The sequence below is a fragment of the Tachysurus vachellii genome, chromosome 13 (assembly GCF_030014155.1).
Source record: "Tachysurus vachellii isolate PV-2020 chromosome 13, HZAU_Pvac_v1, whole genome shotgun sequence".
NCBI lineage: Eukaryota > Metazoa > Chordata > Actinopteri > Siluriformes > Bagridae > Tachysurus > Tachysurus vachellii.
Window position 1 is genome coordinate 25,015,888 of NC_083472.1, and position 26,065 is coordinate 25,041,952.

The window sequence follows — 26,065 nt, forward strand, 5'->3', positions numbered from 1 at the left end:
TAACAAGGGCCGTTGAAGGCCAGTACACGATATCAGAAGCTCTTGAGGAACACACACAGTCTCAGATTGATGGCTAAATTGAATCCCTGGAGAGTTTGAGTTTGATTGACCAGTTAAGTGAACTGACTGGAAGCAGCGTTTTCAGCATGCGACAAAAATCGCATACAGAAGACTCATGTCCAGCTCAGATCATTTATATCCTTCACTTTCACCGAGAAGGAGGATGAAGGAGGAATCTGACCTTATGTTAAGAAAATACAGCCAGAATTTTACTCCAAACGAAATGTGATTCGAGGTGATGAAAAGGCTGAAATCTGTATTAGATAAATCTCTCGCAGGTTTATAAGAGCACTTCCATGTGCACACAGAGAGGAACACAATCCTGATCACATCGTTGTGAACATGTTCGATAAAGAACTGTCACATAGACTGCAGTTAATGTCTCGTCTTACGTTGCTCCAAACTGTTCAGCGTTGGACAGCATGAGAAGGCAGCGCTCCAAGTCCACCAGCAGGGGGAAGCCACCAGCTGGTTGAAATGGAAACCTGGAAGGAAAAATGACAGAGAAGACCAAAATGTGGAAGAGAATGTACCAATATATGTACCATATTTCCTGCATGCTGTTACAAACGTCACACAGGGACGATGAACAATGGAGGAATTTCAGATTGATGCAGAAAAAAATAAACATTGTGTGTGAAGAAACATTCACTGCTAATTCAGTCCGACGTCACGCTGTGCTGCCCTCAGTGCTCGGTTTCAAGCCAGGGTTCCACACAAAGGAAATCTGTAACTGTTCCCGGTGTACGTCGTCCGTGGCTAAACAGTAAGTGGTCCGCTCAGCCGATCCACAGCATACACGACAAAGCTACCGAGGTGCAACGAAGTACACCACATGGAACTTTTCAGACATAGCGAGTTAAAATTCGGTTACTGGAGAATGTTTTTCTCCTCCATCTGCAGTTCCGTTGTCTCTGATACAAAGGGTAAAAAAGAAAGAAGATGCAGTGCACTGAGCAGAACGGAATTATCGAGCGAGACAGACTGTACACACTGATATGTGCCTCTGGTGCTCAAGCAAAACACAACGACAAGTTACACATCTGTGTCAAGAAAAGAAAGAAAGTCAAGAAAGTCAAGAAGCTTTTATTGTCATTTCAACCATATATAACTGTTACAGTACACAGTGACATGAGACAACGTTTCTCCAGGATCAGGGAGCTACATAACACAAAGACAAGGCGAAGGACTTGTAAGTAGTCTTAGCCACATAAAGTGCAACTGTGCAACCTGGTGCAAACAGTGCAGGACAAGACAAACAAGACAGACAAGACAGTGCAGGACAAAAGACAGTGCAGGACAAAAGACAGTGCAGACACAAAGTTACAAGACAATACAAAAAGTACAAAAAATGCAATACACAAAAGACAATAAACAGTAAACAGTAACAGAAACAGCGACGACCGACCAGTGTTAATACTGTGTGTGAATACTGAATGTTCAAACAATATTTCGTGCAGTAACATTAGAATGAACACAGTTTCTTAGCAGCAGGTCCTTGGGATAATATATAGAATTGTGCAAAAAACAGCAAATGACTGAAATATTGTATAGTATGTGCGAAATGGCTGAGATATGTGAAGTACGGGATAAAAAAGACGTCCTTCAGAGGAAAACTGCAGAGTAAATAATCTCAAAGCCGAATGGTGCTACCATGTTCTCCTCTTTAGACGCAGACTCATCTACACCCAGAAAGCAGAAAGCTGGCGGCCTTTCTAACACGATACTCCTTTAAAAGCCACTCTGTAAATCCTCCAACACAAGATGGTGCAAGCACTAAGATGGTCGATGGATATATCAGGATGATATATTGGTGCATGGAGACTCCAGAACAGCATGACCAGCATCTTGCCAAGGTGTTGGAGAGGACTGAGTCAGCAGGGTTGAAGGTGAATCATGAAAAGTGTCTACTGAGACAAAAGCACCTCTATTTTCTTGGCCATTTAATCCACAAAACAGGTGTGAGACCTGACCCTGAAAAGGTCAAAGCAATTTGGGAACTCTCAGCTCCGCTCAGCTCCGCTCAGCTCCACTCAGCTCCACTCAGCTCCACTCCACATGTTTTATTACCTGGACAAATAAATCCCCAGCTGTCAAACCATTATACGTTATACGTTAACTGTTGAGATCAACAACGTCATGGATACGGACCCATCCTCAGTAGGAGCCCTTTCAGCACAACAGAGATGTTCCGTCCACTTCACTGGTCCTGAAGTTCTGCTGTTTCAGCTGACACAAGCAGTTACAGCGGGTTGTTTTGAAGTCTCTCTAAAGGCTGAGAGAATTTATGCACAGGTTAAAAGGATGTCTTTCTATAAATTACTGAAGGAACACAAATCTTTGGTGCCACTAATTAACAAGCAGGGTTTGGGTGCAGACATCAACGTATGTTAACTCGTCTGTGTGCTGGTCTGTGATCTCATGTGAAATTGAGTGGAAAGATCAGTTCTGTGAGATGATGAGCTGTGAAATGGAAAAAAAAAACACAGCACAAGGAATCGCTTCTCGTTCTTACGTGCTAAAGGGCGACACTTTGCGTCACCACATAACTGAGCTCCTTATGGGCAGAATGATCGAGACAACATTCCCCAGGCTTGAAAGTAATCTTCAGCCTCAACAGTCAAATCTGAAAGATGCCCTGAGAAAAGATGCCGTGAAAGAGAAACAAGCCTTCAACATAAATCGTTGCTTTGGAGCCAGACTCTTACTGTTGTTGCTTTCTGGTGATGATGTGCTTACAAAGCCGGATTAGCAGAAAGCTTGAGGAACAAACCAGTGAACCTTTATGATTAAGACACGTCAAGGTGCAACACTGCGACATAATCATCACCACCTGCAGCTCAGAGTGTGATTTATATGGATTTTAATGAGATCACTGACGGGGTTTTTGCATGTTAGTGTGAAGTAAAGAATGTGATCAGGGAGTAGGTGCTGGACTGAAACCTGATGGTTTAGCAATACAGAGTGAAAGACCTGTGTACAATAGATCAAGAGGAAAAAAGTCTCTAGGAATGTGTGTGTGTGTGTGTGTGTGTGTGTGTGTGTGAGGTTTAATAATGTGTGGTACATGAGTGATAGTGTGATAGTGTGTGTGTGTGTGTGTGTGTAAGAGGTTTAAAAATGCATGGTACATAAGTGATTGTGTGTGGGTGTGTGTGTGTTTGTTTGTATGTTTGTGTGTTTGTGTGTGTTTGTTTGTATGTTTGTTTGTGTGTGTGTGTGCGTGTGTGTGCGCGCGCGTGTGTGTGTTTGTGTGTGTGAGACAGAGAGAGTCCTTTAGTCCATTGTGCATCAATGATGTCTAAACAAGATGTCTAGAAGCCCTAATTTATAAGCGTGTGTGTGTGTGTGTGTGTGTGTGTGTGTGTGTGCAGGTGGCCTGTTCCCCAGAGGAGCAGATCAGGAGTACAGTGCCTTCAGGGTCGGTATGGTTCAGTTCTCCACACCCGAGTTCCGTCTCACTCCTCACATCGACAATCTGGAGGTGACCAACAGTTTTGCTGTCACCAACTGCTGTGAGTCTCTCTCTCTCACACACACACACACACACACACACACACACACACACACACACCTTTTCCATCAGCTATAATAGATTTCTAAAATTAAATATAAATGGGTTTATAACAGATTTAGTCTTCTATCCTTTTCTGAACTGAATGTTGATGTGAATGTAGTTCTGATTAAAGTCTCTAAAATATAAATTCAGTGCTGCAGATGTTCAGTTAGGTGTCAGAGTTAACGGAGCTCAGTGAGCGGTGTTTATTATCAGGTGTGTGGGTGTTTAACTGCGTGATTGCAGACTGTAAATGAAATAAAAGACAAATAGAAGAGAAATGAAACTCCAGCTGTGGGAGGTGATGTAGGAGGAAGAGAACGAGACCAGAACAGAGAAAGGAAAAGAGATACAGATCACCCACTCACCTGTATTATAACTGCTCACACACCTGTGGGCTTCAGTGCAATTCAGTTATAAAGAGTTTAGAGTGATAATAAAGCTTCTAGGGACATAAATCAAACATTTCATTATTCTACTACAACTACGGATAATAATAATAATACCTGTAACCTGAGGGGTTTGGCACTTTTTCCTGAATCTCATCCCTTCAGTTCTTCTTCAGTTCCTTGAGCTCTGCTAATTTATTATATCTATTAATAACTAATATGTACTTATTATGTTTTAATAAATTATGGTTATATTCTGGGGGGCACGGTGGCTTAGTGGTTAGCACGTTCGCCTCACACCTCCAGGGTTGGGGGTTCGATTCCCGCCTCCGCCTTGTGTGTGTGGAGTTTGCATGTTCTCCCCGTGCCTCGGGGGTTTCCTCCGGGTACTCCGGTTTCCTCCCCGGTCCAAAGACATGCATGGTAGGTTGATTGGCATCTCTGGAAAATTGTCCGTAGTGTGTGATTGCGTGAGTGAATGAGAGTGTGTGTGTGTGCCCTGTGATGGGTTGGCACTCCGTCCAGGGTGTATCCTGCCTTGATGCCCGATGACGCCTGAGATAGGCACAGGCTCCCCGTGACCCGAGGTAGTTCGGATAAGCGGTAGAAGATGAGTGAGAGTGAGTGAGTGGTTATATTCTAAATATATATACACAAACACATGAGCTGATCAGTTTAAATGTTCCAAAGAAAGCTTTACAGTTTGCCTGTTAGAATAACAAGCAGGAAGTTAACGGCTCATCAGCGGTTGGTGATTTGTGAGCCCTGAGACCCAGAGTTCACTGACAATGTGATGTCTTCTGGACTCTGATCGATCAGAAGGTGTTGATTAAGGTTTATAAATGTGGTAGCGTTTCTATAGTAACAGCTATAAGCAGTTTAGTGCATAAAACCGTAATCATCGGCGAGTTGCTGCTGTGGAAGAGAAACGCAACCCTCGTGGAATCTCAACAAAAATCTGCTTCAGCCTGTTCGTTTGTAAAAGCTGTAAATCCAAAGAAAGGAAATCAGAGCTATTTGTAAGCTGATAAAGACTCTCGAGGCTCATCAAGCTTATTGTCATCTCCCACACCTCGTCCTTCTTCCCCTCAGAGGAGTCGAAATGAGACACAGATCTGATTATTCTTTTTTTTTTCAGTATTTTAATGCCCCTAGGTGCCACTACATTTTTGCAGTCATGGCTCCAAGCTCATTTCCTGTCTGAAAAGTGATTCTGTTTAACACAGTTTGTGTAATAAGACTCTTTATTATTTATGATATGAGAATGCGAGAAGGACACGCTACAGCTACAGCTACAGCTACAGCGCTGCACTAAGCTTCAGCACGGAACAGCCAGAACGTCGTAATTACATAAAAGAATAAAGATATAAACGCTGACTTAGATGTAATCTCTTTCTCATATTCCTGCGTGCAGTAACCTGCTGCTCGTTTAATAAAAGTACAAAAGAAACCAGGAACCTATTTTTCACTGAATGCAGGTACAAAGTGCCACATTATTCCCAGGATAAAGAAATTAGACCTCAAACACAACAAATTGTTGCAGGAATCTTTAAATAAATAAGTAAAGAAATGATTAAATAAATAAATACGTTGAATATGTATGATAATCAGTGTTAAAGGTGCAGTCTCCGTTGTTTGAAAGCCAATGTCGACATTTGAAATCACCAAAACAAACACGCCCCTAACTCAAATGGGTCCCACCCCTGTATCGATAGCTCCGCCCCACACGTGCATACGTAACCCAGGCAACGAACGGAAAGAAATGTGTCTTTATAATAGCTGAAGGGAAGAACAATACGATTGCAGATAAACAAACAAGCAACAATGACACACAAGTATAATCATGTAAAGGACAAAGGCATATCGTCGCTGTCGGGCGGAAACCTCGCATGTCCAAATTTGGTCAATTTCATATTTTTTCACATATCGATGCTATTGGTCAGTCCCCACGTGGGTCTGTTATTTTTACAAGTTATTAACCAATCTAAAGTCTTGAAAATAGCTTGAGCTCAAATCTCATAACTCCATTGGACACTTCAACTGTCCACCTCTTCCTCACTCCGTGGGAGAGCTTCACGGCATATTTCTCCTCAAGAAGAGTCGCAACGAATCAACACGTCTTCTGAGGTAAATGTCTTCAAAACACTGGGCTCAAAGAAAAAAAATCTTGACCCCCGCTAGTTCTGGTGCTCGTCTGAGGACAGGAATTTAGCGCAAGACAATCCACTGCAACGCGGACTAAACCCTGTGTACTGCAGATAAGGTACGGCGTTTTTTTAATGTCCTGAAAAATAACGGTTTTGGAGATACGAGGATTCCGTCTGACAGCGACGATATATATTAGTTCTGTGTAACAAAGCAAAACCAACGTTACTCACCTATCGAGAAGGAAAAAAGCGCCTCGGCGTCTTAAGTAAAGTTGGTCACATATTCACAGATTGGAGTTTCCCGAGTCAATAACTCCTGAGCTAAACACTGTTACTACACAAAACACGGTTGTAGCTGCGTCTCTATATTACTACGATAGAAAAGAGGTGTTATTTGTGTAGTAACAGCGTTTAGCTCAGGAGTTATTGACTCAGGAAACTCCAATCTGTGAACATGTGACCAACTTCCTGCTCCTTCAGTTCTCTCCAGCGCTGGAAAGCTGATCCTATATTAACACGTCCTACTTCTTACCTTATCGTAAGTCTTTCTTCTCTTTCTTTCTTTGTTTTTATCCTCCATGTCAATGTTAAAACCGCTTTCTGCTAATGTCACACATGCGCACTGAACACTCTCTCCGCCCATATTGACAAGACACGCCCCTTTCTGCTCATTGGCTACACGTTTGTTTTGTTTTTGTTTTGTTTGTCGTCCCGACTCAGTTTTCTGAAGCGTTTCTCAAACAACGGAGACCTCACCTTTAAGTGCATAGATTTGTGTTAAATTGCATTTTAGTATTTAAACAGATTTAAAGTTCCTGTGTGCAGAACCCTGGAACAGAGGGCTTCAGGAATAACTAATCATTTCCCAGAATGAGATAAAATGTATTTTACAGCCCAATTCAAACCTTACTGAAGGTTCTACTAAAATATACACCAATACCACTAAATAGGGGCAAAACTGAAAGAACCATTAAAGGTGTTGGTTTTTTTTTTTTTTTTAGGAGAACCTTTTTCACAATGGGGCAACAAAGCTTTCCCTGTGTATTTTACATACACAAGGCTCCAGGACAACAGCTTACACTGTTAGAAAAAAGAGTTCTGTAAATAAATAAAGTAAGTTCCTTAAGCTCTATTGGATTCTCTGATAGAAAACCCACTGTTCACAGAGCCATTAAAGGGTTCTCCAAAGCTGCCAGCAGTGTGCTAGATGTGACCTTTCTCTCTCAAAACACTGACTAAAGAAAGATTAGAGTTACATTACAAAAACAGACTTTTACAAAATGGAGTTGAAAGTCTTTAAAATTGCTCCAGTTTGGACCTCATTGATGAAAGAGAGGTTCTATGTGGAACCTTCGTTATATGTCACCGGGAAGCTGGACCCTAGACACTCTTAGGAAAAAAAGGGTTCTTTAAGAGTTCTTCGAATAATGAAGAGTTCAAAGCTTCCTGGTGAGAAAGAAACTGAGAACTAAATAAACTAATCCTGTAGTCATGTATTCTGTTAAAGGTTTACACACCTGACACCTACAGCAGTGTTTCCACCACACAGGTTCTTCACAGGTTCTTGAAGTGTTTATTTATTGTTGTCTTTTTATTTGCTGACACCTGTGGGTTTCTACAAAGAACCCTTAAGGGTTTGTGCAGGGAACAAATGGAACGATCTTTGAATAATGAAGAGTTCAAAGCTTCCTGATGAGGCTCTGTATGGAGGGTCCTCTGTTGTAGGGTCCTTTATAGAACCTACAGGGTTCCTCGAGTGTGCTATCACTTCATCCCCTATATGTTTGCTATTTAAAAAAAAATACAGAAGATTTCAAAGCAAATAAATCCCCAAAAAAGTACCCTGAGATTGATTTTTTCCCTCTCAGTGAATAAACAGACCCCCGAGTTATTTTTTCTCTCTCATGGTGACGTTGTGACTCAGAAATGTCTCATTACTGAACTATAACAAGGTCCCTGTGTGAGTTCTGGTACTGATGTAACAAACAGCAGCCAGACGCTGTAATATCTTATAGAACAGCACCTTGATATTAGAAAATTTCCAAGAATCACGGCCAAATCCCAGGCAGACAAAGCCAACGGCTCTTTATTAAAGCAGACAGACGGAGCGCAGAACCAAAGACAGCTTTGACAGTATGATGTGTGAGAATTATTGAGGACTAAAGATGAGTTAAAGACCATACGAGGCATCTGATGATGATCAGGATGCTTACAAGGAGTTGTAGGTTTGTTAAGCTCCTAAATGTGAACAGTGTACAACATGGGGAGGGTGACATGGGGTTGAAAGAGGTCTGACATGGGGGGGGCAATGGCAGGGTTAGTAGTGTGGGTAAGATATGCAAGATGAGGCAGGGTGAGGCTATGTGGGGTGTGGTACGGTAAGGCAGGGCAAGGCAGGGTAGAGCAAGATGGATCACTGTGAGGGATAAAGTGGTAGGGAAAGGTGGGGCAGGGTGGAATGATGAGGTAGGGAAAAGTGTTGTGGCAAAGTGAACATCAGGGCTGCCTGAGCTGGAGTGAGGCAGAGTGAGGCAGAGTGAGGCAGAGTGAGGCAATGCCAACTTCATATTCATATATGGAATTGTGTACTCACTCTCACTCACTCATCTTCTACCGCTTATCCGAACTACCTCGGGTCACGGGGAGCCTGTGCCTATCTCAGGCGTCATTGGGCATCAAGGCAGGATACACCCTGGACGGAGTGCCAACCCATCACAGGGCACACACACACACACACTCATTCACTCACACACACTACGGACAATTTTCCAGAGATGCCAATGCATGTGCCAAACCTACCATGCATGTCTTTGGACCAGGGAGGAAACCGGAGTACCCGGAGGAAACCCCCGAGGCACGGGGAGAACATGCAAACTCCACACACACAAGGTGGAGGCGGGAATCGTGTTATATTATATTTATGTTGATACATTACCTTTGGTTTCAGGTGTATTTTAAAAGAAATATTCTGTTCCTAATCCTCACCTTCGTCAGGAAGGATTTCAGAGGCACATTTTATTCGAGGTTGCATTTTCCTGACATGGTGTGAACAGATATTTTATGTAGGACTTTGCTCTGGCCATTGCCCTGCTCGCGTTTTCTCTGTGGACCCTTGGCCTGGTTTCTTATATGAAAGTGTTATATTAAGCCCTGTGGCATGATAAAGCTAATATTACGCCACACTTTAAGTAGCGTATGTGTGAATATTTAAAATCTAACCTCAAGGCTGAGTGAGGAAATGATCTGAATCTCAGTTCTGTCTCTTAGACACAACAGTCTGCCTGTTTTCTTACTAACTGCAACATTTTTATAGAAGACGATCAAGCTCTGTATATCACAGCAGTTCAAATCAGTTCTACAGTAACTACAGTGGATTTAATGCTAATCAAGTCTCTTGTATCAATTGTAGTTTGTTTCCTGTGGCCTGTGCAGTGGTATTTGTTTTGTTCCAGTGAGAAATGATAGTAACTATACCTTTGCACAATGTTTTGTACTGAGTTCAGAATGTTGGCGCTATCTTGTCTTATAAGCCCCTTTTCCACCGAGGCAGTTTGAGTGCTGGTTCGGAGCCTAATTTAGAACCAGTTCTTTCTTTTCCGACAGCCAAAGCACCGGCTCTGAACCAGGAAAAGTGGTTCTTAAGTAGCACCAAAACGTTGTTGGTCTAGACTTAAGAACCGCTTGTGTCAGGGGCTGTGGGCGGGGCTGGGGGCGCGGCTACTGTTAGCACCTGGGGGCGGGGCTACTGTTAGCGCATTTGATCATGTACCTTAAGTATACTAATGTTTAATACACTTTTACTTTACCGCGATATGATACATTATCATCACACATGATAGTAAGTAGCTACATGCTAAGGCTAACTTTTTTCTGTGTTAATGATAAAATAACGTTATGTACTTTCTCCATCACAGCCTCCGTTTATACAGATTACATGGAGCTGCACGTACACGTTGGATTCGCCGCGTTTGGGTGTTAATGTAGGTTCACAAAGCCATGAGCATTAACAGTAAAGCAACATCCGCCATTGTTGATGTGTTTGTGTTTGTCGCTGCTGCGCTAACGTCGCTGTGTAACGTGACACGTATACAGTGACGTCAGACTCGGCTCTGTGATGCTCTCTAACTGATGGAAAGACAAACCGGTTCTTAGTGGAACCAACTTTGAACCAGCACCAGTGCTAGCTCTGAACCAGCACCTGGTTCTTTTTGGTGGAAAAGGGGCAATGGTGTTTTGTATTGTCTGTCTGTATTGTCTTATTTCTTGCACTGTTTGCACCAGGTTGCACACATCAATAGACACTTTATGTGTTTACAACTTAATTTCAGTCCTTAGCTGTGTGATGTTTTATGTAGCACCGTGTTCCTGGAGGAACGTTGTTACATGTCGCTGTGTACTGTGTCAGATATATATACGGTTAAAATGACAATACAAGCTTCTTGACTTGACTTGACTAGCTACAGAAGGTGTAGCTTATAATGTGTACTAGTTAAAGTCAAACAAATAACACAAATCAGGGTGAAATACAGTTGTGTGATGTAGATGTTAGTCACTCAGTGACAAAATAGATTCTCTTTCAGATTAAAGTAGCAAAGCAAGCTAACTGTATTAGCTGCATGATTGTAATAGCAACAACTATCTTTGCTACTTTGCTAAGTTTATTTTTCTTTAGGAACCACACACACTATGGGATTGATCTGAGGCATCACCGTAGACAGTGTTTGAATTCGTTGCTTTACAGTGTCATGAGTAAACCTGTTCGCATAGAATTGAGAAAATCTCATAATCTCCTCCTGGTAGAGACCACGGGCATCAGGATCGTGAGATAAAGAATATAAATCAGAAGAACTGTAGAAGAACCATGGAAGCAAAAATAAATCCCCCTTCACACAGCATAACAGAAAGTGTGTGTGTGTGTATAAACTGAATGTTCTTTAGGGTTCAGGATCAGGCCGGATCGCTCCCTGATGGGCGATCATTCTCCCTCTCACTCGTCGTGACATGTGTATCAGCTGTGTATCTCCTGCAGACTGTCTGAATCGATGCACTTTCAATTAAAGAGACCTGGTGTTTCCCCTGCATGAACCTGCAGGACTCACACCGAGCAGCGCTGATCCGGATGAACTCAGCCCTTGGGAGAGGGTGAAGGAAACAGAGGATAAAGAAAGAACGAATGAAGCAGAATGAAAGGCTTACAACCTGTTGTAGTAGGCTGAAAGAGGCTGAAGCGGTAGCAGGGTCTCTGCTGGCTGTGAGTGAAACCAGATCTTCTGAAAAATCCATAGAACTGCAAGTCTGACAGAAGTTCAGCAGCAACTCACAGGTTTACCTTAAAGCAATCGCTCTAAAAAAGAGTTTCTATAGTAACCAGTCATTGGCAGGGACTCGTTCAGCGGACGTGCCACCGTGCAATAAACAGATTTAAAAATGAGCTCTATAAGGTGAGGTGTTCTGTAGTTTCCTCCCCCGGTCCAAAGACATGCATGGTAGGTTGATTGGCATAGTTGTCCGTAATGTCTGAGTGTGTGAGTGTGTGAGTGAATGAGAGTGTGTGTGTGTGTGCCCTGCGATGGGTTGGCACTCCGTCCAGGGTGTATCCTGCCTTGATGCCCGATGACGCCTGAGATAGGCACAGGCTCCCTGTGACCCGAGGTAGTTCGGATAAGCGGTAGAAGATGAATGAATGAATGAACTATAAGCGATTGAGATTGAGAGATGGAAAGAGATTAAAAGATGAAAGGAAATGAAGAGATTAATAGTTAGAGAGAAATTAAGAAAGACTGACAGAGGAGAGATATGGAGAGATGGAGTGGTGGAGAGAGATGGATAAAGAAAAAAGAGATGGAGAGAATGGTTTTTTAAGGCGGATCTTTTTCAGAGCAGATTCTGTCACACCCTGCAGAGTTCAGCAGTGTTCTGTCCCACAGCCTCTGGACGTCTCTTTACATTTGATCAGAAGCCTGATCTGATTTTATTCCGGTGATGTTTCCTCACTGTGTTCCTCAACATCTTGTCTGTTGGGAATCTTTGTATACAACACAAAGGTTTGTACAACCTAACACTAATAACACCAACCAAAAGCTTAATGTGAGCTTCTGTCAGAGACAGAATAAATATGAGGCGTTCATTAATAAATAAAAGATTCTAATCATTAGATAATGTCTGTGGAATAAGACGAATAAACACACCTAGACATGCTGAGGAATATTTTATTTTTATATTATATTATAATAATAATTATTATTATTATTGTCTCAGCATGTAGAATTGAACAAATAATTATCAAATACAAGGCCCTGTAAATGCTAAGGATGTGTATCAGCAGAAAATGATGTCATCATTTAACCAGATTCAGCATTAATCGACCGTTATATGTCATATTTCCTCATCGCGGTTTATCGCCATGGCGACATATCATCAGAACCATAGGTGTGGATGAATGAATCACGATTCTGCTTCTGTAGACAGGAAGTCGTCTGTACTTTGAGTTCTGTGAGCTTGTGAAACTGTGAGACATCCAGCATGACATGCAACAAATGCACACGCTCCAGACATTTCTGCTGTTACCATAGCGATGAGGTCGTCTCTGAGCCCGCTTTGTGCGTTGTGAAGCTGATACACTCTTCACCGTTGCCTAGTGTGGAGGTCTTAAAGCGTGTGAATCATGTTTGTGTGTGTGTGTGTGTGTCTGTGTGTATGTGTCTGTGTGTGTGTGTGTCTGCACGCGTGGGTGGAATGTGATTTGTCCTGCCCCGGTGTGAAATCTGTAACACACACTCAGCTGAGGAAGGATACAAACTTCTCTTTTCATGATCACCATGGTGATGGCTCTCCTATTTGAAGTGCATTTACATAACGCAGATGTTTTTCGTTTTTTTTTATTTTTTATTTAATTCCAGCTGAACGCTGAAAGCTTTTTGTTCCTCGTCATCCAAAATATTTGATACTGTAGCTTTGTACTGGAGCTGTGATGCTAATGTAGCTAACAAGTAATGAATACTTATAGCCACCGGTTAAGCACCGTGCACAAGGCATGTCTAAATCATTGTACACATCTATAATATCCATCATTAAAGTTAAAGGTTGCAGTGTATAATATTAACCTATAAAGGTGCTAACCTATGTAGCTATAAACTTCCTTTACTTCTTAGTTATATTAGCATCATGGCAACATTTCAGACCGCAGACATGTATTGGGGTGAAATGTAGAGAAAAACTCATTAACCAATCAGCAACCAGCTGCTGCTAGTTCCTCCCCCCAGCACCAATAGTTTCTGTTAAACCAAACCGACTGCTGATAAGAAACAAACAAACTGACTTTTATTGTATTAATGAAAAAAAAAAAATCTTCAGCATCAAACGAAACTTGTAACAAACCATTACAGCGGGTGGGGGTCATGTGGGGTGGTCTAATGTACACCGCTCATATATTATTCATTCATTCATTCATTCATCTTCTACCGCTTATCCGAACTACCTCGGGTCACGGGGAGCCTGTGCCTATCTCAGGCGTCATCGGGCATCAAGGCAGGATACACCCTGGACGGAGTGCCGCTCATATATTAGTGGAAATCTAACATGATTACTTCAGTGGTTTCAAAGCAATTCACACGTCCAAATCCCAGCAGAACTCCCGAAGCTGCTCAGATGAATGTCCACACTCACAGCCTCGACAAATCGCATCAACTTTCTGACTTCTTTTCATTTATTTCCAAAAATCCTGCATCAGAGCTGGAACACTGTCCAGGGTGCTGAATTTTCCCCAATACAGATTCCAGGCCTCAAATTTTTCAATTAAAAAACAAAACAACACCCATATGTGGATAATTCTGAAAACATATCCAGATATTTATTGAAGGTGTACAGAGATATTTAAAAAAATGAAATAGATAACAGAGAGGAATCTGATTGCAAAAGTATTGGTGCCCTTTACTCATTCTTTCATTCATTCATCTTCTACCGCTTATCCGATGGGTGCCAACCCATCGCAGGGCACACACACACTCTCATTGGTGCTCTTTACTGTTCGACCAAAAATAATAAACTAAAAAAAAAAACGTTTTCATTTATATGGATTGAACTTTTCTGAAATTCTGAAATTCTCATAAAAACAGCCCACAGTCACATAACATAAACTGATAACTGTTTTAATTGTGACTTCATTCATATTGAGAACTTTATTCATACACTGTTGATGTTGGCTAAATTTCAGCACCACACACATGTCCTTCGAGTCTCGTAGGGTGAGATGTTGTTGCCATGGCAGCCGCTCTCAGCATGATGATAAATAGAGGGTTTAGTTATGTTTAACATCCTAAACTGTGACCTTTGATGGTTTATTAAAACACTTTATTAAGATGATTTATTAAGACACTTCTGCTGTTACTTCTGAGTCTTCTAATCACCGGACAGCTCAGTGATGGAAGAAAACACTGTTCATTTTATTCAAATGAAAAATGAATCATTGTGTGAGTGTGTGAGTGTGTGAGTGTGTATTGTACTCGGTGACAGACGTGTATTCCCACGTCTCTCCAACTATTGTAGAAATTCTAGATCTGGATCCACTGCTTCCCTGATCAGGATAAAGTGCTTATTGAAGATGTATGTTTTATTTTAATTGTATTTATTTTTTCTATTCCATCCATTTTTCTATCCATTTATATTTCCATCTATCCATCTACATATAAAAAGTCCTTCTTGGATCACAGGGATTTATCAATTATTTATCTGTTTTGCATAATAATCACCCCTCAGAGCATGTGCGTGTGTGTGTGTGTGTGTGCGCGCGTGTGTGTGTGCATGCCTGTGTTTATGTGTGTGTGTGTGTGTGTGTGTGTGTGTGTGTGTGTGTTTGATAATGACTTTTTTTTTTTAAATGCTCTTGGCAAGTGACATATTTGTTATGCAAATATTAACAACACACACACACACACACACACACACACCTTTTTTGTGGTTCTTCCTGTATAAAAGTGTTTGATGTGTTTATCGTGTGTGTGTGTGTGTGTGTGTGTGTGTGTGTGTGTGTGTGTGTGTGTGTGTGTGTGTGTTAATGAGACTGGGGCTGTAACTTCAATACTGAGAGAAGAACAGGGAGAAAAAGAGAAAAAGAGAGAGAGTGAGAGTCAGTGATGGAAAATAAGGCCACATAATGAGGACAGCTAAATATACCTCTCTTACACTCCTCTCTCCGTCCTTCCCCCTCGGTTTCTTTCTTCACCTCCCATCCTCGCTATCTGTCCATCAAATTCAAACTCAGATAAATTTACCAGTGAGTTCTGCCAATCATCACACAGAACTAATAACAAGATGATTAAAATGATTATAATGTCTCTTGTTTTTTTCTGAGTTCATCTCTTCATATCCTTTTCTCTTTGTTTGTTCATTTTTTTCATCATCTTTCTTCATCTCCACCTTTCTTAATACCACTCAGTTGTTCATCTCCATCTCTCCTTCTTTATTCCATAGTCACCCAGTTTGTGTCTCATGGGGAAAATCATTTGATTCAGTTTGATTTTGATGAATTACTCTCATGGATTCATCTTTGTCCCACATACTGGAACACTAACGCTGTGCTTGGAAGCTCCAAAAGCCTCTAGAAAAATCTGGAGCACCGTTGATGTGTCAAATATACAGGAAGTAAAATATCTGAGCTGAATATAAAAATAAGTTCACAAAGAAATGATGGCTTGAAGAAAGAGAGAATAAATAGCGTCGGGTGAAGGAGCCACTGTGTATAGACTGTTTATAGACTGTTTATAGACTGTTTGTAGACTGTGTCTAGATTGTTTATAGACTGTGTATAGACTGTTTATAGACTGTATAGACTGTTTATAGACTGTGTATAGACTGTTTATAGACTGTATAGACTGTTTATAGACTGTGTATAGACTGTTTATAGACTGTATAGATTGTTTATAGACTGTTTATACTGTTTATAGACTGTGTATAGACTGTGTATAGACTGTTTATAGACTGTGTATAGACTGTTTGTAGACTGTATAGATTGTTTATAGACTGTTTATACTGTTTATAGACTGTGTATAGATTGTGTATAGACTGTTTATAGACTGTGTATAGACTGTTTATAGACTGTGTATAGACTGTTTATAGACTGCGAATAGATTGTTTATAGACTGTGTATAGACTGTTTATAGACTGTGTATAGACTGTTTATAGACTGTGTATAGACTGTTTATAGACTGTATAGATTGTTTATAGACTGTGTCTAGATTGTTTATAGACTGTGTCTAGATTGTTTATAGACTGTGTATAGATTGTTTATAGACTGTCTAGATTGTTTATAGACTGTGTATAGACTGTTTATAGACTGTGTATAGACTGTTTATAGACTGTGTATAGACTGTTTATAGACTGTGTCTAGATTGTTTATAGACTGTGTATAGACTGTTTATAGACTGTATAGACTGTTTATAGACTGTGTATAGACTGTTTATAGACTGTGTATAGACTGTTTATAGACTGTGTATAGACTGTTTATAGACTGTATAGATTGTTTATAGACTGTATAGATTGTGTATAGACTGTTTATATACTGTTTATAGACTGTTTATACTGTTTATAGACTGTGTATAGACTGTGTATAGACTGTTTATAGACTGTGTATAGACTATTTGTAGACTGTATAGATTGTTTATAGACTGTTTATACTGTTTATAGACTGTGTATAGACTGTTTATAGACTGTGTATAGACTGTTTATAGACTGTATAGATTGTTTATAGACTGTATAGATTGTGTATAGACTGTTTATAGACTGTTTATAGACTGTTTATAGACTGTATAGATTGTTTATAGACTGTGTCTAGATTGTTTATAGACTGTTTATAGACTGTGTATAGACTGTTTATAGACTGTGTATAGACTGTTTATAGACTGTGTATAGACTGTTTATAGACTGCGAATAGATTGTTTATAGACTGTGTATAGACTGTTTATAGACTGTGTATAGACTGTTTATAGACTGTGTATAGACTGTTTATAGACTGTATAGATTGTTTATAGACTGTATAGATTGTGTATAGACTGTTTATATACTGTTTATAGACTGTTTATACTGTTTATAGACTGTGTATAGACTGTGTATAGACTGTTTATAGACTGTGTATAGACTATTTGTAGACTGTATAGATTGTTTATAGACTGTTTATACTGTTTATAGACTGTGTATAGACTGTTTATAGACTGTGTATAGACTGTTTATAGACTGTATAGATTGTTTATAGACTGTATAGATTGTGTATAGACTGTTTATAGACTGTTTATAGACTGTTTATAGACTGTATAGATTGTTTATAGACTGTGTCTAGATTGTTTATAGACTGTTTATAGACTGTGTATAGACTGTTTATAGACTGTGTATAGACTGTTTATAGACTGTGTATAGACTGTTTATAGACTGCGAATAGATTGTTTATAGACTGTGTATAGACTGTTTATAGACTGTGTATAGACTGTTTATAGACTGTGTATAGACTGTTTATAGACTGTATAGATTGTTTATAGACTGTGTATAGATTGTTTATAGACTGTCTAGATTGTTTATAGACTGTGTATAGACTGTTTATAGACTGTGTATAGACTGTTTATAGACTGTGTATAGACTGTTTATAGACTGTGTATAGATTGTTTATAGACTGTGTATAGATTGTTTATAGACTGTGTATAGATTTTTTATAGACTGTTTATAGCTGTTGTTGTGTAAGCAACAACATACATTTTAACAGATGTAGCACAACAGATTAATTTTATTTCTTTTTCCACCACAGCCATCTGTAAATATTTTAATTTTTTTAAAGACAGAGAACAGTATACGTTTTATCCATTTGTAGTCACATTTAATGTTGTGGAACGTCCTAAAATAAGTTTGTTCCTGTTCTCACTTACGTTGTCTCTTTTGTGTCTCTTCCTTCTTCTTCTCATTCTCCAGAATCTTCATCTGTATATATTTTGTGTTGCACAGCTGTAGATGGCCAGAGACTCACAACAATCATTTCAGTGTCCAACTGACCCTGACCAACAACCCCTACCACCATCCCCCACCACCCACCCACCCAATACCCTCGGTATTTTTTTTTTTTTTTTTTTTGAGAGTTTATTTGGATCTGGAGTTTATTTGGAGTTGGAGTTTTGTTTGTTAGATTTAGAGTTTGCTTGGATTTGGAGTTTATTTGAAGTTGTAAGCATCTAGAGAAGTTGTCTAGGTTTCTGTGTGAATGAATCCGAGCCAGCGTGCTCCTTTGAGATTATTTTTATCTGCACAATAAAAGATGAACATGGGCTTTTTTTAATAACAGAAGAGCTGAGCATTTTGCAGACAGACTCCATCAGAGTTTGCAGGTGAATTCTTTCTCAATAAGTGCTTTTTTTCTCAGAGAGGATTTGGTTGTAGAGTAAAAAACAAAAATTAAGGAAGCCTGAAGGAGCCTGAGCCATCAACAGCACACAGTAATTTAGCCACACAGTGGAGTGTGCACTCGTCTTTTCGGCATGTTAATGGCTCTGTGTCAGTGAAAAGCAGTCAGATGTGACCGGCTCCTTAATAGCTTTCTCTCTTCTCTTCTCTCCTCTTCTCTTGTCTCTTCTCTTTCTTCAGTTCTGTCTGTCTCAATGAAGGCTGTAGATTTTTTTTACTCATAATGAAACATTTCATTGAGACACATTTCAGCAGACACTCTGAACTCCGCAGTGTTCGTTCAGGCTCTGCTGCTCAAGTCACAATAAAAATCCTGAACATGGAATTGTTTTTGGTTTCATGGTCTGCAGGTCAGAGCACTTGTTAAACACCGCATCGGGAATACATGCCTAAGAGCAGAAAATAGTTAACAAAGCGGTCAGTAGTGACTCCGCAGTAATAATTATTTAATAAATAAAATCATACATCTCACGGATTTCCAAAAATTCCCACAAAATTCCCATGAACAACAGGAGGGCGTGGCTTTCAAAAGCTTATAGTCACGGACCTCAAATATAAAAAATATATTAAAAAAAATGCATTTGAAACTTAAATCTAAAAATCTATTATTTTTGGATGTAGAAATTAATTTTATGAAAATATTTTTAAAAATCTAGATATTTTCTTTTACCTAATATAATGAAGCATTTCGGGGGCACGGTGGCTTAGTGGTTAGCACGTTCGCCTCACATCTCCAGGGTTGGGGGTTCGATTCCCGCCTCCACCTTGTGTGTGTGGAGTTTGCATGTTCTCCCCGTGCCTCGGGGGTTTCCTCCGGGTACTCCGGTTTCCTCCCCCGGTCAAAGACATGCATGGTAGGTTGATTGGCATCTCTGGAAAAATTTACCGTAGTGTGTGATTGTGTGAGTGAATGAGAGTGTTTGTGTGTGTGTGTGTGTGTGTGTGCCCTGTGATGGGTTGGCACTCCGTCCAGGGTGTATCCTGCCTTGATGCCTGGTGACGCCTGAGATAGGCACAGGCTCCCCGTGACCCGAGGTAGTTCGGATAAGCGGTAGAAAATGAATGAATGAAGCATTTCTAATCACGTGTTGTGATATTAAATTGGTGTGTTTTGATACGGCACTTATTGCTAATTAAAGTATAATTAAAGTCTTTTTAGTCCTTGAACAGAAGATCGGAGTTAATTTACATTACTAAATTTTTGTCTCAGATCCACATTCACTGTGTCTTCATATTGTTTGTATAAAAATGTGTGTGTGTGTGTGTGTGTGTGTGTGTGCAGTCTGTTCACAGTTCTCACGAGGAGTTTATGCCATTTTTGGATTCTACGATAAGAAGTCTGTGAACACGATCACGTCATTCTGCGGAACGCTACACGTCTCCTTCATCACTCCGAGTTTTCCTCTGGATGGAACACAGCAGTTCATCCTGCAGATGAGGCCCGACATTAAAGGACCTTTACTGAGCCTCATCGAGTACTACAAGTGGGACAAATTTGCGTATCTGTACGACAGCGACCGAGGTACGAATATTCATTCAGCTAGTTAGGTTTATTTCCTCTAAGGAGCATCTCATAGAGGTTTATGGTGATGTTAGATAGCTAGCTATATAATGAAGAACAGTGGGATGAAGTTGTGATGAAGCTGAGCTACTGTTACAACCCCAAGTGTTCATTATTTTATCGTCAGCAATAACAACATTACAACAATTAGTTTTTATGTTGTGTTACATCCCCTTTTCTCTCTTTGTCCTTCTGTCTTGTTCTCTCCTCTCTGTGTGTTTAGATTATTAGTTTCTACATGTTTATACAGTACGCGTATATCCATATACATGCTCTTTAGATGATCACCTTATAAATATTCATATGTCTGATCCAAGGTAACCGCCAGCCCATAATATTCTGATAAATCTGTGAGGACAGGAATCCTGTGCTGAAGCTCTGGCTATATTTTTTTTGTAGCTGTAACGATACAAACAAGCAGAGATGCAATTCAGCTCTATAAAAATGATTAGTGTGTAGTTACACACACACACACACACACACACACACACACACACACACACACACACACACACACACACATACACACAATGATAAATTACAGCATGCTGTCGGTGGTGTGATATTGATCAGAGAAGAATTTCCTGGTGTCAGACACAACAGACAGACATTAGAGAGGAGCAAACATACACACACACACACAAACACACACACAGACACACACAAATACACACACACACAAATACACACACACTCACATACACGCACACACGCACACACACACACTAACACACACACACAGACACACAAATGCACACACACACACTCACATACACGCACACACACACACACACACACACTCACATGCACACATGCACACACACACACACTCACATACACACACACACTCACATACACATACACACACACACAAACACACACACACAGACACACACACACAAATACACATACACAATCACATACACGCACACACACACACACACACACACACACAAGGAGCGAAAGAGAGAGAAATAGAGTTAGTGAGTGAGTCATTTGATTAAGTTCTGTGTGGAATAATTAGTAATATACTTGAAAATCTGATTCACACGAACTCAAGTGTGACTTCAGTGACAAAGAATAAACTCTGAAATGATTCAAGCAAAGAGTTATAAGCTTTGATGTCTAAGTCAAGAGCTGTATAATAATGTCGAAGTTTGAGTCAAATGATGAGTCATATTTGTCAAAGTCAGAGTCAAATGGTGAATCATATGCTTCAAAATCTGATTCAAATAATGAGTCATATGGGACAGTTTGAGTGACGTGATGTATCACTGAACTCAAGTCTGTGTCGAGTGAGTCAAATGAGTCAAGTGGGTCAAGACATGTGGTTCAATGTCTAAATTAAGTGCTGAGTCATTTGTTTCCAATTCTGAGTTAAATGATGAGTCATATGATATAAATAGACACTGGTTTTCTGGACATGCCCGATTCTGTGTCTTCCTCGGTTTTATTCTGTTCAGTAAATTATGAATACACACTCCAAGGACTAGGTTCTTAATTGCATTAGTGCTATCTTCTAATGAACATGCAGGTTTTTGTAAATTACGCCCACAGTTATTTCAGAATTATCCACGTGATTGCAGTTGCTCGTGTTGATGCTAATCCACGACCTCTGCTTAATTGGGTTGCGTAATTAATTCATCCTCACACCTCCGACGAGGCTCCGAGGCCCAGCGGTGTGTCTCCGATACACAACCAGACAATAGAAGGGAACGCATCAGTGGCCATGAAGACTGTGGGATGAGAAGTCGGAAACGGCAGCTACTGAATTCAAGCTGGGCTTCATTACTGAGCTGGGAGAAATATCAGGCAGAAAGTGAGAAATCAATAAAGTGAAAAATGAGACGTGATGAAGGAGTCTGAGGTCTTTGTGCAAGTGTTCAGCAACGTTGATGATCAGATGAAGTTCTCAGTTGGCTTCGGGTTGCTTTTATCATCACTTTTTTCATCTCCATTATATGGAGTAATTGTGTGTTTATGAGCAATCTCTCTCTCTCTCTCTCTCTCTCTCTCCCTCTCTCTCTCTCTCTCTCTCTCTCTCTCTCTCTCTCTCTCTCTCTCTCTCTCTCTCCCTCTCTCTCTCTCTCTCTCTCTCAGTTTAATGAAAATTTCTTCAGCTCTAGTTTTCATTACCAAATTTGTTCCATATTTTAATTTCTTTTTGCCTTCTGAAAAGGTGTGAACTTCCTTGATGTGGAGATCAATCAGCATGAAAGAAAAGCTCATAAACAATATAACATCCACGGTTATATTTATCTGTATAAATGTTGTTTTCTTTTCTTTACTCCTTCAACAGTCCAGAAAAAGGAAGTTCTGATTTGCTGTTTACTTTTGCAAAAGAAAAACTTCTTTTGTTCTTTTGTTATTTTGTTTTTTTGTCCATTTCTGGAGTGTTTTGTGTGTGTATGTGTGTTTATTTGTGTTTGTGTGTGTGTTTGTCTGTATGTTTGTGTGGGTGTGTGTGCGTCGGGGTGTGTTTGTGTGTTTATTTGTATGATTGTGTGTGTGTTTGTGTGTGTTTGTGTGTGCATGTTTGTGTTTTTGTGTATGTTTGTGTTTTTTTGTGTGTGTTTCTGTATGTGTGCGTGTGTGTTTGTGTGTGTTTGTTTGTATGTGTGCATGTGTGTGTTTGTGTGTGTGTGTTTGTGTGTGTATGTTTGTGTTTTTGTGTGTGTGTGTTTGTGTATGCGTGCATGTGTGTTTGTGTGTATTTGTTTGTATGTTTGTAGGTGTGTGTTTGTGGTGTGTGTCTGTGTGTGCGTGTGTCTGTGTGCGTGTGTGTGTGTGCGGTGTGTGTGTGTTTGTTTGTATGTTTGTGTGTGGTGTGTGTGTGTGTTTGTGTGTGTGTGGTGTGTGTGTTTGTGTGTGTGTGTGTGTTTTTGTGTGTGTGTGTTTGTGTGTGTGTGTGTCTGTGTGTGTGTGTGTGTGTGTTTGTGTGTGTGTTTGTGTTTGTGTGTGTGTGTGTGTGTGTGTGTGTGTGTGTTTGTGTGTGTGTGTGTTTGTGTGTGTGTGTCTGTGTGTGTGTGTGTGTGTGTGTTTGTGTGTGTGTGTGTGTGTGTGTGTGTGTGTGTGTTTTTGTGTGTGTGTGTGTGTGTGTGTGTGTTTGTGTGTGTGTTTGTGTGTGTGTGTTTGTGTGTGTGTGTGTGTGTTTGTGTGTGTGTGTGTCTGTGTGTGTCTGTGTGTGTGTTTGTGTGTGTGTGTGTGTGTTTTTGTGTGTGTGTGTTTGTGTGTGTGTGTGTTTGTGTGTGTGTGTGTGTGTGTGTGTTTGTGTGTGTGTGTGTGTGTGTGTGTGTGTGTGTGTTTTTGTGTGTGTGTGTTTGGGTGTGTGTTTGTGTGTGTGTGTGTGTGTTTGTGTGTGTGTGTGTCTGTGTGTGTGTTTGTGTGTGTGTTTGTGTGTGTGTGTGTGTGTGTGTGTGTGTGTGTGTGTGTGTGTGTGGCCCCGTGGCAGATCGGTGTTCAATGGCTGTTTTATTTGCTGTATAAAAAGGAAACTTGCAGCATTTCCTCCAGCACAGTGATTGAGAATCTTATCAGTAAATCCTCGTTAGAGAAGCTCACAGGCTCCGAGTCACAATCACACCAGCTTCATGTGAACTTAATGAGATCATAAAACATTTATTCTTACTCTAAAACTTTTGCACAAATCAGAAACGTTTCAGAGACGTTTCAAATCCCAGGGCAGCTTTGAATAAAGAAACACTTAAAAAAAATTAAATAATCTAAAAATCCAATAATTCTTCAACCTGGAAGAATTAAAGCAAGCAAAATAACACATTTGTCTGTAATACATTTATTTCCCTGTACTGATTCTCCTACAGAAAAAATCATTTCTTAAATCATTTCTATTCAAAATATAATTTGATGTGTACATTTTATTTTTCAGTAAAAAAAAATCAAACAACAAGCCAACAGTAAATAATATTTTTTAGTAATTGTTCTCACGGTGCAATTAGATTTCTGTAATGTTTAATTATGAACAGTGATGAAAAGAGTAAACTCATCTCGAAATGAATATAGAATAAAATGATTTTGAGGAAAAAGCGTTTTAAATAATGTAACGTGACGTCACGTGCGGTTTCTGAAGTTTCTAAAGGAAGTAGATCAATAAACACTTTATAGAATATTATTGGACGTGATTGTTGTCATGACGCGGGACAAAGACGGACCCAAACGCAGGATAGCAAAACAAACGGGGTTTAATAACACAAGGACACTAAACAGGACACGGACTAAAGACAGGACAAAACAACAGTAGATTCCGTGCTGCACAAGGCAACGCGACACAGTTAAATAGACAAGGTAATTACAATGGGAAACAGATGTGGAAGCGGGCAGGAAGAGACAAGGGGCGGGGCAGACACGTGACGAAGAACATAAACAAGTGCACGTGGCCAGAGTCCGGGCAGAGTCCTAACAATTGTGAAGTGGGTGCAGATTTAAGCCTTCTCCGACATTGCTAATGTCCAGGACAAAAAACTAAATTTTGCATTTGTATTAATAAAGTAATAAAACCAGATACATTTTATCAAATAAAATGAGAACATTTATTGTTGTGAACATAATTATTCCCTTTATTTTTCTCTTTAGTGTCTTGACTTCAGAGAGATTTAATTCTAAGGGAAAATTTCATCCATGTGTGAAGAATGACATGTTTTGCAAAGAGCTAAATCCTTTAATATAAAATGTTTAGAACATCAACTTCATTTGTTTTTAGATAGAGAGAAAAAGAATTATGCTTTGAGAAAGAATCTTAAGGATTTGAAATGCATTGTGGGTAATAATAGCATTCACCAGAAATGAGGGAAGATTTGAGACGTGGAATTGGTTTCTATCTCTACAGTAAAATGTAGCATGTGAATTAAAATGAATAGAATTTTGGATGTTTTTGTAATCGCTAATAAAACCACTGAGGTTGACTGAAATGGGATGTTTTTCCTTTTCTTTGCCTCAGGACTGACGACTCTGCAGGTGGTGCTGGACACGGCAGCCGAAAGGAAGTGGCAGGTGACGGCTATAAACGTAGGCAACATGAAGGACGACAAGAAAGACGAGGCGTATCGTTCACTCTTTCAGGATTTGGAGAACAAGAAGGAGAGGAGAGTCATCCTGGACTGTGAACAGGAGAAAGTCAAAGACATCATGGAGCAGGTGATGAGCTCAAACCCTCACTCATTCATCATCAATATGGGTTTAGATTACGCTGCTGATCAGAAGCGAATCCACATTTTTGATAACTCATTTGTATTAAAACGTGAGCATTAATCTAAACCAATTAGAATGCGGAATCCAGACCCAGCATCATGGCGGTTAATTGGCTTGTTTTTTAAAGCTAATTAAAGTTTATCTTGCTGTTGATTTGTGGTTCAAAATCATCTGGATTGTTGTTTTTTTTTCTGTGGCATCACTAATGAGAGCTGCACAGATGCAGACGTTCACGCTCACCATTCTTCACGCTACGGCTTATTAGTCTGTGACTCGAGGCTCTTTCATTGATTAGACTTTAAGCCTTGTGAAAGTGTGTTTGAGCAATTGAGAGAATTGATAATAACGGCTTCATCTAACACACGACACTGACACACACAACACAACACAACACGACACAGCGAGTGGACTTTACTGTTTCATTCAAAATCTAAACCATTCCAAATCTCTTTAATCTCCTGATCACTTCCTGTGTTTATTTTACAGATCATAACCATTGGGAGGCACGTTAAAGGATATCACTACATCATAGCGAACCTGGTGAGTGACTCGCTTACGTGATCATGTGACATCAGCTCAAACCTAACCGGAAGTGTTGCTTTTCATTACACAATGTTATAAGAGGCCGTATATATTTGCTAGCTTATAATTACAGCTTGCTAGGCAAGGCAAGACAAGGCAAGGCAAGGCAAGGCAAGGCAAGGCAAGTTTA

At 40.1% G+C, this 26,065-nt stretch overlaps 1 protein-coding gene across 6 annotated transcripts in view; it reads left to right on the top strand.

Annotated features, from left to right (window-relative positions):
- The window catches only part of gria2b (glutamate receptor, ionotropic, AMPA 2b), a 49,942-nt gene that overhangs the window by 781 nt on the left and 23,096 nt on the right, over positions 1-26,065 (top strand). For all 6 annotated transcript variants that reach the window (XR_009649352.1, XM_060884675.1, XM_060884677.1 and 3 more), the window contains exons 2-5: positions 3,435-3,575; positions 19,870-20,109; positions 25,103-25,299; positions 25,840-25,893. Coding sequence is in view for 5 of the 6 variants with exons in the window: in XM_060884675.1 (XP_060740658.1) it covers positions 3,435-3,575; positions 19,870-20,109; positions 25,103-25,299; positions 25,840-25,893 (632 nt within the window). In the remaining variant the exon portion in view is untranslated. The remainder of the gene's footprint in view (positions 1-3,434; positions 3,576-19,869; positions 20,110-25,102; positions 25,300-25,839; positions 25,894-26,065) is intronic.